This window comes from Xiphias gladius, chromosome 24 (assembly GCF_016859285.1).
Source record: "Xiphias gladius isolate SHS-SW01 ecotype Sanya breed wild chromosome 24, ASM1685928v1, whole genome shotgun sequence".
Taxonomy (NCBI): Eukaryota; Metazoa; Chordata; class Actinopteri; order Istiophoriformes; family Xiphiidae; genus Xiphias; species Xiphias gladius.
Window position 1 is genome coordinate 13,643,686 of NC_053423.1, and position 20,122 is coordinate 13,663,807.

Genomic DNA, 20,122 nt, shown 5'->3' on the forward strand with positions numbered 1-20,122 from the left:
TCCCTCAGTAACTCCTATTGGCTAATGCCTCTGTAGCCACACTGACTGATACACAGCTGACAATACTGGTTTCAGTCTTGCTCTTCAGCGCTGAGAGACGCACACCGGAAGGACTGAGCGAAAATAAGAAACAAAGGTCCTGTGAGGACAGCTGTGCACAAAAAAGAATGACTTTTCTTTTCTATCACTTCATCTCTCAGCTTGTGGGCCCATCTCACACCTAGAAAAACAAGACTGAGTGTCTGCAGCCATGCTACTGGCTCTATGCGGCTGTGTGAGGTTAACAAAGACAATTATAGCCCACCTGAATCTGATCCTGGATTTTGAGACAAATGTTGATATCAATATTCGAGACTTCATTTTTTTAAAATCTGATACAGAAAAATTGCTTAATGGTAATATTTTGGCTGGACTGCAAGAGCGGGCCAGCCCTATAAACGTGAATGTCCGTGACTGACTGATGTATAAAGTTACAACATTGGTCAGCTGAATGCCACATGACTAACTGCTGAAGTTACACCTTTGGTTGTTGCTCTTTCAAAATGTGTTATTTTTTTTCCTACTTGAGATAGCCAGAGACCTGCCCCTACCCTGACTCTGATAGGCTTAATAATAGGCTTACCCTTATATTCATACCCTAACCCTAACCAATCATCCCTCTTCTTTCCTAAACCTAACCAACTCAACCAAGGAAGGCAACGAGAACTAGCCAATCAGTGGCAGGGTAGGGGCAGTTCTTAGCGCCTTTGTCGCTAGATTTACCAACTTTTCAAGCCCCTTTAGCGACTTTTCCTCACATAGGCACGTAGCAACAAATCTAGCGGCTTTTTGGACAAACCTTAGCTACTTTCTGTAGAAGAGAGTTGTCAGTATTGCCCCACGAGCGTGAGGTTGGGCTTTCTATGCAGGTCCACCTCTCTATGCGTCTCATTCAATTGACAGCAGCTGACACAAATGTGAATGAGCTTCGAACTTTCTCTCTGAGTGATCATTTTACAAGTACATATAGCCCAATTCACAGCACAGCCGTCATCTTTAACTTATGTGTAGGGTGATAAAATCCGGATTTTAGCAGTGCAAAGCAGCAGCTTGGAAAAGAAAGCTGAGAAATTTCAGCGTTGACCGAAGTAGAGGGTCGACAATCCCTAAAGCCATGCCACTAGAATGGCTAAAAAAAAATGTTCCTCCTCTTCAACTTGAAGTTCTTCATCTCTTCTCTCCCCTCCCCAGACATACCACCTCCCACCTGCACTCTTCCAGCTAGTCGTCTGTCCCAGTCAGCCCTCCACTCCCTGCCTCTGCCCCTCCCGCCACATTCCACTTAATCCCAGTATAACAACCACAGCCCACCTTCTTGACACCAGATATTCCCAACAAACATAAAATACCCCCGCCCTTCAACTGTCCAAGGAAGCTGTGATTGTAGGGTGGGACATGCTGAGACAGGCGAATAAGGCTAGACCATCATCTTGAGACCAGATAACCTCTGACTCAGAACAGACAGTATGGCTCCTTTATCTGACTCTGGTGTCACTACATCCAAATCTAAATGGCGTTTGTTACTGTTAACTCTGCATGTGATGAATCACTTCGACCAGGTGTTCTCAAGCTTGAGAGGTGTGAAAAGCGGAGACGTAACGGTTTCTAAAATAATACCCCTTTCTATGGACTGTGACAGGCATATAAAAACAACTGTCTTCTATATTTGTGAACAGAGTGACCCAATTTCCCCACAGGGAACATTAAAGTTTCATCAAAGAACCAAAACCAGATCAACCTCTAGCCAGGGTTAGGGTTATATCAAAGCAGCTTCCCACATGCAGACTGAGGGTCGAGTTAAATTTGGAAGTCTGGATCATGGAAACTCAGCAGGAGATTTGACTTTATTATTAAAGTCATCTTTATCATTAAGCTCCGACAGAGCGTCCGGAGTAGCAAAAGCCTCCAACTGAAATCATTTCTCTCCCCGTCCCAGCTGAGCACTTTAACTTTCTGCCGCCTACACTGCCTGATGAAATAACTATCAGCTGTGAAAACTTTAAGGAGACACTCCTCCTGTAAGAATGCAAAGGCCTATGTTTTCCCCGAAAACCACACGTGTGCTCACAGATGGAAAAACATATGTATCTGCATGCAACAAACACACACAGCCATCCACACAGACACACACACAGACAGGCTGGCAATATTCCTGAGAACTGCAAGTGGGTGTTCTTGAGGAAAGGAAAAGGTCAAGTGCTCATGTGTGAGACACTGATAGACTTTTAAAGCACTGAAGTCCTTATCATGGCTGCTTCCAGGTCATATTTCTCCTCCTTCTTTTGGTTTGACATTTATATAACCTTCGTAATCTGCTGCTATTGGATTATGTCATTGGTTTTGCAGGCATTTGGTCATAAACCAAAGTATTGGCCAAATTTAAATTGTGACCTGATGATGGTGTTAGAGGAGAGGTTAAGGGATCAAAATTATTACAGTGTATCCTCTGGGAACGGTGAATGCGTGTAAATTAAGTCATTAGGATACCTTGTCTGGGAACCATAACTTCTTTAGTTGTTTAGTTATTTCAGTCTGGACCAAAGTGGTGGACCGATCGACCGACATTACTATGTGTCTGAGCAGAGAGAGTTTGTAGCCTAAAACCGAGATCAGATGATATCAGCGAGAAAAAGTAGTTGTTCTAAAGAAATTTTTGAGTTTCTGTTTAAATAGATTGTAAAGTTGACAAGTTTCGACTAGACAAGTCTTAGGGCTCCGTCCAATGACCCACTGGATATTAAGATGCTTGTCAATATTGTTGCCACGGAGTAAAAACTGAGCAACTACAATTTCTGTATTGATTATATTATGCAATATGATGTGTCGACTTCGGTTGGTAGATCAAGGGCTGCTTTATTGTGATAACTGAGTCATTATTTGTAATTTTTTTGTTTTTTTTAAGCAAAAATGCCAAACTTTCTACGGTTCCAGCTTTTCAAATGTTAAGATTTCGTGATTTTCTTCGTCTTTATAAAAGTAAACTGGATTTGGGACTTCTGGTTTGATAAAACAAGACATTTGAAGACATCAGCTTGGACTCTGGGAAACTGATGTTTAACAGCTCAGAGACAAAACGATTAATCCTGAAAATAATCGATAATGAATATAATTGTTAGTTGCAGCCCTAGGTTACCCCATTCAAAAGTGTTCAGGTGATGCTGACATAAATTTAAAATCACATCCAGTTCATGTCGTCATTGTAGTGTTGTGTTCTAGTAGTTTGGGGCGAAACCCAACAAAACGACAGAGCATCTGAATTTCCTCCAAACCATGCAGTCATAATTCCTCTAATGAGGCTTTGGAGAGAAAGAGGAGGAAATGAGTGCATGAGTGTGTGCGCTTGCCCCTGCATGTGTGAGACAGAGAGCGTGAAAGACGGAGAGAGAAACAAAGAAACATAGGAGGGAGAAGGAAAAAAAGGCAGAGGCTGTGAGAGCAGATGCAGGGAATGAAAAGCCGGCTGGGGTAAAGTAGAAAGAAGGTGAGGGAGAGCTTGTGTGCAAGAGTCTGGGAACAGACACTGGTCTCGCATCTCTGCAGCCCGTCTCGGCTTGGCACAAACACACTGCCCCCTCATCTCCAGCCCCCTTCAAACAGCTTAACCATGGCCTAAACAGGCTGGCAGGGAAGCAAAGCACTTCCACTTAACCATATCAAAGTCAGCCTGGTGCGGCACTGAAAGAGCATTTAGCTCTGAAAAAAAAAAAAAAAAAAATCCCTTTTTTTTTCCTCAGAAAAAGAGGCATGAGCAGCCAGGGAAAAAGCCCCGCTGCAAGCTGCAGATTTCCATGTTGTTTTGTTTTTATTTTCAAGTGCATTGGCACTGGCTGAGAATCGAAGGCTTGTGATAGTTGGGGAAACTGTTGTTTTTGATCAGCTTGGAGTACATGCAGCTGAAAAGATAACATCAGCTCAGCTGGCAGGCTTTTAAAAAGGAGGAGATTTTAAAATATCAACACTTTTCTCCATGTAGGTAGGGGTGCTTCTAAGGCCCAGAGAGCAGAAAAAAAAAAAAAGCGATCTGCGGGCCATCTGGCAGGTAGAAAGCGAGTAACAACAAATATCTCCTGACAGAACAGTGGAGGCTGCTCACTTCACAGACAGTTTTCTAAGTTTTTTTCAGTCCTGCCGCTGCTGTTTTTATCTGCTCTGGTTCAGCTGGCAGATGCACCGTAGGTGGTATCAGTGTACAATACATGACAGAAGACTGATGCCCTTTGACCCTCATCCTCTACAGACCTGCGGGGGCATTTAAAAAAAAAAAAAAAAATCACTGACCTAATTCCCCTCACATTTCACATGCAGCATCACGAGTGTGCCTCTCATCAGGGAAAGTACACACCCACATGCACAGATACACACATATAACGCACTGGCAGGAGCTTCACAATAACATTTTTCTCCCAGTGCAAACTTATTTCACGTGTCTCCAGCAAACACATTCGGCCAAATTATACCACTCAGGCGAAAACACACACATCATACTGAGTGGGTTGCATACACCAAAATCTCTCTGAACACCCTAAATGACTATATTTACCGGGAAGTATGAAACCAACATCCAGACCACTCTCGTGTCACTTAGGGTTTAAAATGACTGAGTGTTCCTGGGCACCCCCGAGAGATTTATGACACGAAAACTCTACTTAAGGAGGAAATTATTGGTGGTTTATGCGGGTTTATCCTCCACTGAATAGCATCCTCGGTGAAATCAGTTCACGCACCTCTCTGATCCACTAACCTACTGCCCTGGAGAACAGGCTTTTCCCAGCGGCCAGGAGTCGTGCCTTGAATGAGCGCCCCGCAGTCTTCACACCACGTAGAGCCCGTTTTAGTGACCGCGTCTGGCCCTCAGAGAGCCGCAGCGGGCGATGCCTTCACTCACCTCTCCAGAACTTCACGCAAGTGGCTCTTCAGTGGCGTGTCTGCCAGTCTACCTGCGCCTCTCCATCCATGCGTGTGTAAAAAAAAAAGGGAAGTGCGCTTTTTAATGCAGCTACCTTGCTGCAGTTCAAGATGCGCACAAGAAGAAAGAATCTCTCAATCCCAGAAAGGATGAACCGACCGCCCAAATGAGCGACGGGTGTTTCGACGTTGGCTCCCGGCGAAAGTCTCGACGCGGCGGCCGTGCACGGCAGACACTGAGCCCCCTCACACACATTCCAGTTTGTGTTTGCGTTCGCTCCTCCCGAACAACGGCGAGCCAATGAGAGGCCGAGGATGTCACAGGGAGGGTGGGGTCACTCTGTTGTGTGCCCCCCACCACCAACCCCCAAACTCTCCCTTTTGTGAGTAGTGGGGTTTGCCGCGTGCACGCGGGTATCTGTGCGCGCGACCCGAGAGCATGAATTAAGCTCGGAGTGCGCCCTGTCTCCCTTTGTCTGTCTTCCTCTCTCTCAAAAAAAACAAACAAACCACATCACAGAGGCTTTATTAGCATGAATTTTAACGTGGCAGTGTCGCGAAAGTTACAAAATTACACGTTACGAATGACAAAGCATGGACTTCTTTTATAAGGAAATAAGCTCAAATAAGACGAGAACAAGCATCTTAGACCGTACAAGCCTACAATCAAAATTCGTCCTATATATCACTGTACCATAATGAGTTGTATAAAGATGTTCCTGTGAGTGGTGTGAAAAGCTAATTGAAAAAAAACTCACAAATGCAGATGCATAGACGAATAATGTGTGACTGTAAATTGTAGAATGTAAACTGCTTTTCAGACGACTCAAACCCTCAATTTTCGATCCCGAAAATCCCGAGGGCATGACCTCCGTGTGTTTACACATGCATGGCGGTCTGTGTTATACTGCTACAGGCATCAGCTGGTCCCTCTCTGCCTTTTCTTGCAGACCAGTCCAGCCTGAGTGGTGAACCCACATCCAAGCACCAGATTTAACCAGCTGTCGCCTCATCAACTATCTCCAGTCTTTCTCTTTGCTCTTGTACTCTGGACAGCAGCAGGGCTATTTCTGGGAGAGAAAAATAATACCTTTTCAGCCATGCAGGTTTAAATGTAGACCTTTCACTTTCACCTGGACAATAAACCCAACTTTTGAATTGAGTTGTTGAATCGAGTTCAATTGAGCTTTGACCCCTTAATTGGCTCATTCTGCAGCTAGAAGCAAAGCATTAAAAAAAAGTTTTTTTTGTCCTCGTAAACGTATTGATAGGTCGTGAAAATGATGGCGCGATCATCTTTGATTACACAGTTTAACAACAACAGGGGCTTTTTCAAAATTACCTTCCCATCTGTTCACCTCAAGTGGCGAAAAAAAAAAAAAAAGCAATTGCTTTTCTCTGGACAGCAAGCAACAAACAAATTGAATTACATGGAAGGGAACCATGAAAAAGCCAAACACCTCCATCTTTAGAGCTATAAACAGCTTGAAACGCACGGGTGCTGCTGTTTGAGGGTTACAGGAAAATGCATTTTTGTGGGGCGACTTATGAAGAGTGACTTGTCTTGAAGTGCTCCTGCCAGCATAATTGCCCTCCATAAGTGGATATGCTGTTTCGCCAAGTCCATACAAATCCAATTCGGCTCGCCCTTCCAAGAAGCAAAGGGAGCAGAAAATGGCTTGCCCCTTTTAATCCATCAGTTTGGTACTAGTAGAGGAAAGGATTTCATAATGACTCGTTGATATGATTAATCTTAAACGGAGGGTTCGTGGATTTTTCATGCAGTCAACCCTGGCTCCTCTTAGGGTGACTACAGCTTTAGCGTGAAAAATTTTACTTTGTGGTTTCAATTTTGAGAGAAATCACTTTTGTTGAGAAAGTGCCAAAAGGAGGATAGTCATACTTCACCGAAGAGAAATCTTTCCTTAGCGGGTTGTTGGTGAGGAATCCGTGAGAAAAGCTGGTAAAGAACATAACAGCCACGTCGTGTAAGTGGGCAGAAATGGCTTCAGTGCTGGGAATGTAACTGTTGGGAGGTATAAAAGGTGGAAGGATGGAAAGAGTCAAGAAAGAAGCTCTATACTTTGGTTACGTGATGACAACTGAGTAAACTCCACTGGTTGGAGAAGACCATGAGATGCAGTTGAAAGCTCTGAAAACTACTTGAAATAGGATTATTTTTGCCAAACGGCAGTTTCCAAGGTCAAGAATGAACGTTCGTGCTCAGTCAAGAAGAAACAACAGTGACAATGGGACGGCTGTTAAATTGGCAGTGATGAGCTTAATACTGGTAATTCAGCCGTGGTGCCGGAGATTTAGGTGGTGAGAGAGTCCTATAGAGTAAACTATGTGCAGAGAAAATGGTGATGGAGAGGGAAGAAAAGAAGGAAATGGAGAAATAAACACAGATTCAGAGCAGAGGTGCACAGAGAGAAAATGAACGGATAACAGGGCTGTAAAGGAAATGAAAGTTTTTGAAGGAGTTTGACATTTTTGGACGTATAGTTACTTGCTGTATATTTGTATTTCCTTAAGGTTTGAAGAAACAGCAGCAGCAGATTCAGGTGTTTTTCTGTCATTGAACGTTCCCCCCTGAAGCTGCCAAATAAACTCAGTCACACACCTTAACTGTGGCTAGGGTTGGTCCCCTTGTTGTTCACTTGTTCAGTGTTCTTTGCGGAGTCAAACTTCAATTGTAATGTCAAACTTTCCTTTCTAAAAAATGTAAAGCCACACTGAGACATTTTTTTGCCTCAGCCTACATCCTACTTTCATTTTTACAGTTTAGGATGAAGTCCTCAGTAAGACACCGTCAGGGAACTCTGTAGGGTTTCCATAAGCCCCTCAGCTAACACTAACACACCCACACACACTTGCGTTCACACCCACATGCACCCCTCTTTCTTCCTCCTAGACTCTCAGCTGCTGAACAGCTCAGCCCGTAATTATGGCTGTCATCAACAGCCCCTGACTAGTGGCTATATTTACTGGAGAACCAGTGTGCACATACACACTCCCTGTGCGCACACACACACACACACACACACACACACACACACACACACACACACACACACACACACACACACACACACACACACACAAAAAAGAGAAGACCATGCACACATAGACCGATTAACAAACACACACATGCATACAGATATTTAACCAACTATGTATAGACATTGCCAATCAGAATCACAGCAACAGGTAATTGAGCTTCAGATTAATCTGCATCATTGGCTCTAATCTTCTCAAGAATTTTCTCAGGCAGTATCATTTCACTTTGGCTCACATACAGTGTCATGAACAAAGTAACACTGTGCATTTTTATTAACTCAAAATCATAGCTTTAATATCAGAACTGTATTATCCTTCTTTCTTGCGGTACTCTCCTGTTTTCAGTTCAAAGAAATTCTACAAAGATTTCAATGAAATGAAAGGACAAATGATTTTATCACCTTATTAAATGTTGATATTGTAATATACAACTACATAACAACTATATGTGCTGGAAATTCTAAGTTCTTATTATTACAGAAAATCTACAGTACTTGCCTGTACTTGTCCTATAATGCCTGTGACCTCTAACCAGTTACACAGATTATTTAACAATACCCACTCTCCTCATGCAATACCTGCAACTTCACTCTTTTTAAAATGTGTGGCACAAAATATAAAGTCCACTCCAGAAACCCTGTTTTCCTATATCAAAATGTTGTTCAGTCGGTGACTTTTATATGTTCATGACCCTCAATAAAACCACTCGGACCTGTTTACTGCTCTCTGTGTTCAACCGACTGTACTGTATGAGCCATAACTGTAGATCACTAGGTATATTTAAACCGCAGTGTAAGTACACAGGTATGTGTCTCCATTCATAAATGCACACACGTGAACTCCCATTCATACACAGACGGTATGAATGAAACCAACTCTCACTGACCTCCCAGCGGTGCAGTTCCTTTTCTTCCATGCCAGCCACCACTGCTGTTGGTCACCACCATTGACCTCCTGCTCCACATGTAGCGTGGCATGGAAACACCTTCTGTCACTCGCTTTACCCCCAGTTCTTCGCTGTTTTATCCAACCAAGCATTTACAGTATGTCCTTCACCCCAAAGTCTTTATTTTACTCCTTTTCTTTTTCTTTTTCGCTCTACATTTTTTCGTCTCTGCCCAACCACGTCTGACCACTCAACCAGGATGAGTCAGAAAGGCTGCATGACTGCAGGGCAGGAGGGTCAAGTCTAAGGGGATGTACAGGCACAGCTGATGGTGTGTGTGTATCAGAGTGAGAGTGTGTGGCACTAAAATATCAGAGGAAAATGCTGAGTGCCACCTCTTCTCAGGTTACTAGCCCTGTTTAGGATGACTCATTGCTGGACTTTCCCAGTATTAAATGCCAAATTTGAATCCAAGAGAAATTCTAACATTTACAGCTCAACTCTAGTTTTTGTTGACAGCTGCGACAAAAAATAAACACTTTGTAAACATACATGTGTATGCATCTCTGAATGCAGAGATGTGTTTACTGCATTGCTTCCTAAATTATACATTGAAAGCTTCTTCAAGTCTGTTCAAAGTTGCATACTATCCTGTGAGTCGCTCTTAGTCAGACATACAGAGGTGAACCAATTACAGGCTGTCTACTGCCCTCTGGCACAGCTCCATGCTGGGGCTAAGCTTTGGTCTGTAATGACAGGTTGCTTGTTGCAGGTAGAGTCGCTGCCCTGAGGGTATTTGAGGCACGTCATAGACCTGCAGACTGCAAGTGTGTGCCAACAATATCATTCCACTCTCCATCATACACACGAACTTGACAGGGCAAGTTCCTGTATAAGTGATAAGTGGACTTGCTCATAACGACAACCTCACAGAGAATTATGAGTAAAATCCGCAGCCCAACTCAGCTTTTTCAGCCTCCTTACGCTCAATGTTTTATTTAGCTGATCCGCTCTGTTCCCACCAGGCAACCATTTTTTTAGTGAAACAGCAGACAGACAATGTTACAACTAACTGGTGAAGAAAGTTAAACATCTGGCAAATAAAGAGCCAGATATTTCTCTAAGGAGTTGGTAGAGACCAAAACTGAGCGAATAATGAGAGGGAATATTGCACTTTCATTTGTCAGGTGGCCAGAAACACAACTCCAAATCAATGCTAATGCTAATGTTGCTCTGTATCTGTTGAATGTATAAATTGCCGACGGTTTGCTAACACTTCTCAATGTGATCATAATATGTCAGCTTGTCGGGCAGCCCCCAAGTGGCCAAAAAGGGAATTAATGCAGCTTTACATTTCCAGTCTCATTTACTAATAAGTAGACGTACTTCTGTTATTTATGATTTGGCAAATTTGTAACTGGACTCTTGGGAAGCATCTCACTGTTGAATGTATGTCAAAAAGGCAGTGCTGCTTACACAATCATGGGTCTGTATTTAACTGTCCAACAAATAGAATATACAGTAAAATTACCCTCACAGGGGCCAATTTTCCGCAAGACAGTATTTTTACTTTTAATAGTATATTAAACTGATAATACTTCTACTTATGAAAAATTTCAAATGCATTGCTTCTTTATCAATTATAACAAGAGTAACACACTTGTGACCTCTATGAAGAGTCATGGGTGGTCTGTTACGTTTCGTGTTTAAACAGGATTACCTCACTTCAGGGGAGGTTCCAAACCACTAAGTGTAAACCTTGCATGCCCAGTGTTGCCAGCAGCACAGACTGTCATGGTAACCCCACGGGAGCTGAAAAGGAAAGGTTAGCAGTACAGCAAAACTGCCATCTTAAACATAAGCAACATGTAAAGATCTGTGACCAAAAAACTGAGACATCTTTATACTTAAGGCCGAAACCTGTCTGCAAAGAAAGAAAGAAAGAAAGATTTCGTCTCTTGCATCATCTGGCTTACTGAACGTTGCACAATTAAAAATTCACTTAAAGAGGGATTTCCTCTTTTTGTCTTTCTCTCTTTCAGTGAAAGCTGCAGAAAATGATAATAGTTGGACTCTTTTGGCTAAAGTAGGTCATGGGAGCCAACTGTCAGAAGCAGGAAGAGGGAGATGCGGAGCTGTAATATTCCAGCTACAGTAGGTCCCCTCAGGTCAGAGCTATTCCCAACACAGAGCAGCCACTGACGCACATACTACAGCACTTGTCTGTGTGTTGTATCGCTGTGGACAGAGACGACATCTGTGGCCATACAGCGGAGGTGTATGTGTGGGTGGACTGTCATTGTATTAATGATCAAGGCACAGGACAACGCCTGTGTGTTTGTAGCAGGGCAAATAGATTTGGTCGGTTTTAGATCATTCTTCAACCACTTGCAGTGACCTCTTTGGCTCTAACCCTGACCATCCTGTCCTACATGCCCACTGCAGCTTTGATATCAGACATACACTTTCACTGAATCACATTATGACCTACAAAATGATAACATCACAGACAAGCCTAAGTAGAGCTTAAGTTGACAGACAGCAATAAACATTGACTGAATTGTTGCTTGGCCAGACCACCACACTGCTGGACTGCACCCAATGTTTTGCTGCAGGGAGAGCTCTTTATAAGTTTGGCATAATCTCGGCATATATTTGAATTGTAGCTCATACGGTATATTGCTGAAAAAAGTAGAGTCATGTTCAGTGATATAAGAATTTGCATGCTAAGCCTCAGTGTAGATGAGCCTATTTGATATTGAAGTTATCTTCATGGAGAGTAACAATAACTTCAGATCAAACCAAGAGAGATGTTTCTTTTAAACTCTCTAAACTATTTGTCTTAGCAATTATGTTTGGTGGCTGAAAACCCAATAAAAAATACTTTATCACATTACCAAATCATACTTCCTTACCAGGAAATACAAATCAAAAGGAATCACCTACTGTATGTAAACAGAAAGTCACTGTAGCATCACACACTGTGACATAACTTCCAAATATAATTTTATTAGGCGCAAGCTACATTAAACTTGTACAAAATCTTTTGTAAGCCTGGGCATGACGTATTTATATATGCATACAGACAAAAATATGTAAGTAACAGCTTAGCAGTGTTCATTGAGAAAGGGGAGAATTATCCGATTATGCTAACCTAAAGGCATTACCTGCCATTTAGTCTAATTTTATTGGCTTATTGGCTATTATATATATTAATGGTGTTTTGACTTCAGGTAGAAAAACATTCCCCACAACGCAAAATTCTTCAAATGTTGGATCAAGATGCCTTCTCAAAGTTAATTAGATAATTTCAGAAATGCATGATTATCAAAAGTCCCTGAAAAGCTCACATTATTGCAATACAACATTTTCAACCCAAACGGTGGGAAATGCCTTTTCAGTATCTCTAATATCTATTAATTAATTGCAGTAAAACAGTGTTTAAAGTTTTTTCTCATACTTCTGTATATAAATACTAAGCTGCCAGATGACTCCCTGTGCAGATGAATTATCTCAGCTTTCCAGTCGGTGGAGCAGGACTCTGTGATCCTGAGCCTCAGTGGGCACCATGCTGGCTCAGAGGGGGATACTGTTTCCTGGGGTTTGCCACACAAGGCATGTACAGACAAGAGACTGAAAGAGAAATGGATTTGTGAAATCTGACCTGGCTTCTAGTCCTGCAGCCTTTTCCTCGAGCTCTGTATATCATGCTAGTGCCCTGTGTGAGTGCGAGTGTGTGTGGTGGGGGTGTGTCCTCTGTTTCACCCTCTAGGCAAGAGTTGAAAGCTTGTACTGTAGAACTGAGATAGACTTCATGTCATCAGTACGATAATATTATGAGATCTCGTCAGAGCTCATATATGAGTATTTGATTTGATTACAACAAACTTCATAAAATTAAATACAGGTGTAACTGTGTGGCTGCAGTGTACAATCCTCTGACTTTAATATACACCCAAATTAATTTTTTTTTTCTTAGCATGAGCAATTCAGCATAAGGTAGATGTGTTAATTGTATAATGCTCCAACCTGTCAGATGTCAGTCAAATGTCAGTTAAGTGCGAACTAATGCTAACTGTCGACTGAAAATTTAATGTTCCCACTAGTGTTAAAACAAATCAAATAAACTATGTTGGTCACCAAGCAGCATGTGGTAAGTATAGTCATTTAGTAACAGCTCCAGAGTTTGGCTAATGTTAATGCTGGTAAGCTAGCAATACTGGATGCTACTTGGGTTACCCCTTACTTTTACTAACTTTTATATGTGTAACGTTACTCAAAGTTACTAAAATGAGGTGTATTCAACTTACACTGCTTAAAGACATGCAACTTAAAAAGTTAAAGCCCATTAATGCCGCGTAAAGAAAGACCGGTCAATATAGCTATTAGCCAAAGGTTGACCAAACTAACACTCCAGGTAATGTATTTGGCTCAGTTTTAGTCCTTGTTTCTTAGATTACCAAAGGAATGCTCTTCTACTGGTATCACACTGTCTCATGCCTCCTTTAAAATAAGCCCACGTGCTGTTTCATGCCTTTACATATTCTGGTTTATTTGTTCACTCCTTAAATCTCAGGTGTTGTTACGATGAGAACATCAAAGAAAAGCCGTTTGGCAAAGTCTGGAGTGAAGGCTCAAAGAGACAACATCAAAGCTTTAAGACCATTCAGGGATATTGTGTCACCTCACACAATTACACAACTCCCTGCCTTTAGGATTTATTCAAATATGCATCTAAACCTAATGTTGGTAGCTTAAAAGGTCTCAAAATCTGTGAAAGCACATGAGCAAGAAACTCCCATAAAATCTAAGTGACTGACATCTCATTGCCCCAGAGTAAATTTTCAAGATCCCAACCAAAAAAACAAACAATAGCTGGTGAGCCCAGCAATTAGTGGCTTTTTCATGTAATTGGTAGTCGGGCTCTTTGTATTGCACAAGGAAAAGGAACAATATGAGAGCAGATAAACTTTTCCAAAAGCAGCACAACAAACTATCAGATGACAGGGATTTAGTCCAGTTAAACACACATGAAACTGCGAAGCACTGACACATAACACATCTAAAAGACCCTCAAGGCTGACACGTCGAAGGAAGAGTTATTTCTACAGGGGTTGCGAGCGTAAATATAATTCAAGGTGCTGCGAGGAATTCTGACAGCCGAGTCCTGTGGTGTTAATGATCAAGGCATTTCCAGGAGCTCCTCACTTGTGACTCAAAGCAGCTCTTTATGCTCTCTGACCTGACCCAGTTAGTCAAACACTGGTTTATTTAGACACCAAACATCGACCCTTCATTCCAACCACGGCACCATCGATCTCACACTCAACTGTATTTTTACTTTCATTAAAGTCTGCGGCTCTCCTGCGGGACACACTATTCTCTCTTACTTGTTTTAGCACAGTGCTTGCTACTTTGCTTATGACCCACATGGGTAAACTAGTAGAGCAAAAATCGGGCCCTTTTATTGACTCATAGGGAGGAAGAGGGAGTTAAAGAAGACATTGTGTTTATTTTGGTCTCTTTTTTATTTCATTTGGTTTAGCCATTTTTTTTTCTTTCAGTAAAGGGGGCTGTGCATGTGTGTGTGTGGTAAAGTGTGATAATGGGAAGAAAACAGAGTTGTGTATGGGCTAACGTGTGTAAAACCAATTAAGGGCTCTGACTGTAGTTTCTGTGAACTCTGAATAAAACTGTTCAGGTCAGGTGGGGCTTCGTGCAGAGGTTATTTTGCAGGGACCCGGGGGTAATCATCAGGGATGGGCTGAGACTTCACAGAGCATCAAACCCTCTGAGTTGAGTGATTGACAGTTATTTCTAGCTCCTTTTTTCAATGAAAAATCTGTGTTTCTATTCAAGCTTATGTTGACACAAAACCGACCTGTTGCAAACGATAAATTGTCAATAGCCATTAAATGCAAGCGAACAATCAGTAGTGCACATCTCTCACTGTCTTGTCAAAACCCTCAGACTCATATTTTTCTGGTTTTCATATTTCAGCCTCTCCTGTACCTCGATGATTAAGTCTCTAAGATTATGACCTTTAAGTTTGTGAAAATCCTCCAAAACCCACTGGAATCAATAACAAATGCACGCCGGTCAAAGCTGCCTTTATATTATCTCATAAAAAATACCGTTTTTATCTGATAACAATGATCTGCAGCAACTGTAGCAGCAGCCAGTAGGCCTGGTTATCCCAATGACCTGAAAAGCCAAAATTTTCATCGAAGCATCTTTAAAGGGTCAGTTGACCCAAATAACAAAAGCTAACAAACAAAAATACGTATTTTCTCACCTACTTCTGGTGGTTGAGAATCCTCCCTCCAGAGCCCTATCGTGATAATCTGACTGAACTGCCATTTCATTTCGCTTTATTCATTCAGCCTGACACTGTCTTCATGTTAGCATTTTTCATGTTCATATACTTCTGATGAGGGAGTAGATGTCCTGCATTTTCAGTCAGCACAGACAGTCAAGTTTGATATTTTTCACAATGATGAAAGAAATATGTCAGTTTAAGAGTTGTTATTCCTCTACATGGAGTTACAGTAGCACAAGTACTTTAAGTACCATCACATCCACACTTTTTTTCATTCTCTGTCACTATTTTTATAGTGACAGAAATATAGTCTAGTTTGACAGGTAGCTTGCTATGAAGGAAGATGACATCCCCATTCATAATCTTGCCCTCTCAACTTTGTTTGGTCGACTCCAACCAGGGAAAACATACGAACTACTGAACAAGTGTAAGATGTGGGCAGCGATACAGAAGTCTGGAACATGGTGTTTACTCTGGATATTCCACAGACCTCATAGCGAACATAGCTAGAACCTTGAACAAAATGAAACCAAAAATATGGCTAAGTACTAGTAAAGGTGAGTTAGAGAATATATTTTTGTATTCTGGGTTAACAGCACCTTTAATCCAGATTCAAATCAGCCTACCTACTATTTACGGACTACCTCAGTATACTCTGTGGTGACCTCTGTGGTGAAATGTGTATATGTACACGTGAACCACATTCCTAAATACAGAGGGTACAATCGGTTCAGCGTGTGCCCCAAATTTCATGGCTTGAAAATATTGTTTCTGCAAAGCAACTGCTTTTTGCTTTGACTATAATGAGGGTGCACTGACTGAGGCGGGGATAGTTTAAACACATTGTTCCCACAGAGTAAAGCTTACCAAGGCTTTTTGCTAATTTATACGACCTGAACAGGAGTCACTGGGTGAGGAGGAGAGGCAGAGAAAGGGAGGGAGAAAGTGTGCTTGTTGCTGGCTATCTACTCTGTTCAAGCACTCTTACATTTCTGCAGCCAAGCTGAAACCAGTACTCCTTTAGTCATAATTTCATTTGCTACTGAAAGCAGCATATGAATGTCAAGCTAACCATGCCATATCAAACTTATTGTCACTGTGAGTGCAGAGCTGAGAGCTAATACCTCTGATCTCCCTTTTTAGTACAGTAACTCTTAGGTCCAGTGCCACATGGAGGTTATGCTTGTAGCTATGGTAATATAAAGTTCGGTGCTTGCTTCAAGGCCTCTACCCTTTATCTCTACACTCAATGTATTATTCTGTGTGTTTTTACAGCTATTTTTTACACTACCATAAAAAAACAATATTACATGACTTAAGACCAGTGATTCCCAACATTTTCTTAGCCTTTCTTGCATCTTGGCTCAATAGGCATGTCAATGTCGGACAGTCGGTCCAGATTGAAATATCTCAACAGCTACTGGATGGATTGCCATGGAAGTTGGTACAGAGAGTCAGGACGAATTGTAATAACTTTGGTGATCCTCTAACCTTTCATCTAGTGCCACCATAAGGTCAAATCTTTAATTTGTCTGATACTTTGGTTCATGACCAATTCAGAAAAAGTAATAACATTCCTGTCATCCTCAGCTCTACCTGTGTTTAGTGCTAATGATCAAATGTTAGCATCATAACAGGCTAAACTAAGAATGTGAACACGGTAAACATTAGATCTGCTAAACATCGGCATAGTAGCATTGTCACTGTGAATATATTAGCATGCTGACGATAGCATTAACTCAAAGCTAGCTGCTATTGAGCTGTAGACTCTTATTTTTTTCTTGACATCCCTTAATGCAAAGCCCTGTCTGCTTGTGACAGCTTGTTAGAGGCTGCATGTCCATGACTTGAATTTCAATTGAAGATTTTCCCCTCTTGTGTTGAATCATGTTGTTTGAATATATAATTTTGAATTTTTAGTATTTCACAAGAATTACTAGGAGATTTGGAAATCATCAGCATGATTTTCTGTATTTTCCGCACCAGGAATCATCTGGAGGCATCTTAATTTCATCTCACGACTCCTTGTGGGGTCCAGACCCCCTAGTGGGAACCACTGCATGAGACTATTGCAAAATCACACATCCCGTACTTCAAACTGAGCTCATTCAGTGCTAAATTCTAATTTACTGGGTAGAAAACCTCAAAGATTTGCAGATCCACTACTAATGATGAAACTAATGATTTAGAAAGAAAATAGGCCAGTGGTGGTAAATTTGCATTTAGCACCACTAAGAATGAAACACTTAAATATTCAACACAATACGCACGGTCTATTTTCCATGACTAATCCAAACGCTAATAGGAACAGAAAATATAAGTGATCCATATTCTGCGACCTTCAGCTGCATGTATGAATAAATACACTGATGCCTGCTGGCCAGCGTCTGCACGAATCCGTGCACTGTGATAGGCTGGTTTGTTGCAGGGAGTCATCTGGCTGCGTACCTCCTGGCTGTGTTGTTTAAAGAGAACATCAGATCTCAGTCAGAAGTGGGTCAGTGGAGGCATTAACATACATTACACACCAAATGATGCAATATCTGGGAATATCCTCCTGCTCACTGTCCACTCATCATCTGAGGAGCTGCTGCAGAGCACCCAAAGCCTGTATGGAGCTTTGATATACTATATCTTAAAATGTATTAACACCATAGTGTTGTAATGTGTGCAGTGCAAGCAGATGATGTGCAATTAAACACTTCTCTGAGCAGGTTAAAAGATAATACATGGCAGAGCACTTATAAAGCTCTGAGTGTGTGTGGTTGAGTGCTGAAGAGAGTGTGAATTTGAGAGGAACCATTTACACTGAATAGAAACTGTGAAACTGGTTATTACATCAAAGTTAAAGGAAGAGTTAGAAATTTTGGGACATTATTGAATGATAACAAAATCTGCCATTTCCGAAATGACAAAGAACATTTTGCCATTTTACAAGGGGTTACATGTCGGACTATTTCTCAGCCCAAATAATGGCAAAATGTTACTTTCTACGCTTTGATTTTTGAACAAATTAAACAAAAACAAAAAAAATTAATTAATAGTTAATTTCTGAGCTCTAGAGGTAAATGGATTTTGTTACTAATGGACAGAGCCAGGCTAGCGGTTTCCCCCTGCTTGTAGTCTTTATGCTAACTTAACTGGCTGCTGGCTGTAGCTTCGTATTTATCATACAGGTATGAGAGTGGTATTAATCTTCTCTTCTAAATCCAATGCCAGAAAGCAAATAAGCATATTTCCGAAAATTTCAAACCTTTTTCTTTAAGTTGAGGGAGCTTAAACACATTGTCATTTGATACGCAGAATGTCATGATAAGTGCTGAGCGGATCTATGAAGCATCATTATCCATAATGGTTTTGCCACAATCTTGGTCAGAGATTAGTTTTAAAATGGCTGCACAAAATAAACAATATTCAATTATTACACAACCTGACAGCATTTCCCCCTTTTTGTCTGCCTGTGAATAATCATAAATCAGGTCCTGCTGGCCGATGGTTCTACTGCTCATCATTCTTACCAGGTCCAACTGACCGCAGGTTATGATTACAGCTGGTTTTAAAATAACAAACACTCACACAATGTTCATGTTCAAAAGATTTTCTTGTGGTGCATAATGCTTGGTTAAAAACATCTGCCGGTTACACAAGAACGCCCACACTGCAGAGGGCATGGCTCCTCTCAGCTTTCTGAAAAGGGTAAAAGTTGAAAAATCCATGTCCGAAATCTGCACAGAGCTCCTGCAAAGGGGGAACTGGAGACCAAAAGCGTGAAGTTCTAATCACAAAAATTCATCAAACTGACTAATTGTTACAACCACTGCAAGTATTTTCTACTGCACAATGACTTTCACTCGTGGTATTCATTTCTGTCTTCCTCTACAGTAAGAAAAATCAATTATTGGGGATTTTTTTAAGCATCAGTTTGTGTATCAGAGCCTACTCAACCACACAGCAAACAACCCCACCTACACAGCTCCAGAGATCCCTCTGGGCCTCACTTCAACCATCACTTTTTCCCTCTTCTTAACCCTGATCACAACCACAAGTCACAAACCAACCAGCCTGACTGTGCTTTAATCCTCGAGCAGCTGTCTTGGCCCTGCAGCCCACCTGTAAACCCACGCCTGCTCTCACACTTCACAACTGACCCTTGGCAAGCCTACCGTCCTCGTAGAAGACATCCTCCGCTTCTTCACGCATCGTCTCATCCAGGTCATCCTCTGCAATGTCGGTCTTAGCCATCGCTATTCCTCTTCTTCTTCTTCTCCTTCTCTCCCCCTCTTCTCCCTCGGCTGACTTGTCGGAGCTTTGCAGAGAGTGACTGGGCTGTAAAATTGAATCAACACCGGCCCGGCCTCTTCGCTTCAGGCGACAGTCCGATCACCGGCTGGCTCCCTGCTCGAGCAGGAGAGGACTGGGACTGAGCTGAGCTTCAGTTCCCTTTACGAGGATGTGTGTGTGAGTGTGTAAGTTCCAGGTGAAGTGTGTGTGTATGTGTGTGTGTGTGGGTGAGAGAGAGGACTCCCAGCGACCTCCACTAAGTTTCAGCAGCAGTGCTGATTTCATAACATCCTGTACAAAGCTGAAGTGAGACTGTGCTGTTTGGAGAGCACTTGTATGCATAAGTATGCGCATGTGTGTGTGTGTGTGTAAAATATAGGGAGGGTCAGTAGTGTGTGTGTGTGTGTGTGTGTGTGTGTGTGTGTGTGTGTGTGTGTGTGTGTGTGTGTGTGTGTGTATACATGTGTGTGTGTATACATGCGTGTGTATGTCCATATGCACAATATTGCTCTCTGAAATGAGTCACCTCAAGTGCCTGGTGATTACAGGAATAATTAAATTTTTTATTTTGAGCCAGTGAGGACAGGCAAAAAGAGTGTGAAAATGTGTGTGTGTGCGTGTGTGTGAGTGTG

At 41.9% G+C, this 20,122-nt stretch overlaps 1 protein-coding gene across 4 annotated transcripts in view; it reads right to left on the minus strand.

Annotated features, from left to right (window-relative positions):
• The window catches only part of ripor2 (RHO family interacting cell polarization regulator 2), a 61,784-nt gene extending 42,090 nt beyond the window's left edge, over positions 1 to 19,694 (minus strand). Inside the window, exon 1 of one of the 4 annotated variants that reach the window (XM_040122002.1) lies at positions 19,373 to 19,694. In XM_040122002.1, the coding sequence (XP_039977936.1) occupies positions 19,373 to 19,451 (79 nt within the window). In that variant the 5' untranslated portion in view covers positions 19,452 to 19,694. Of the gene's footprint in view, positions 1 to 4,780; positions 4,837 to 4,924; positions 5,164 to 19,372 lie in introns of those variants that run through there. The other 3 variants (XM_040122004.1, XM_040122003.1, XM_040122005.1) reach the window with 3 other exon arrangements.
• Positions 19,695 to 20,122: the final 428 nt, after the last annotated feature.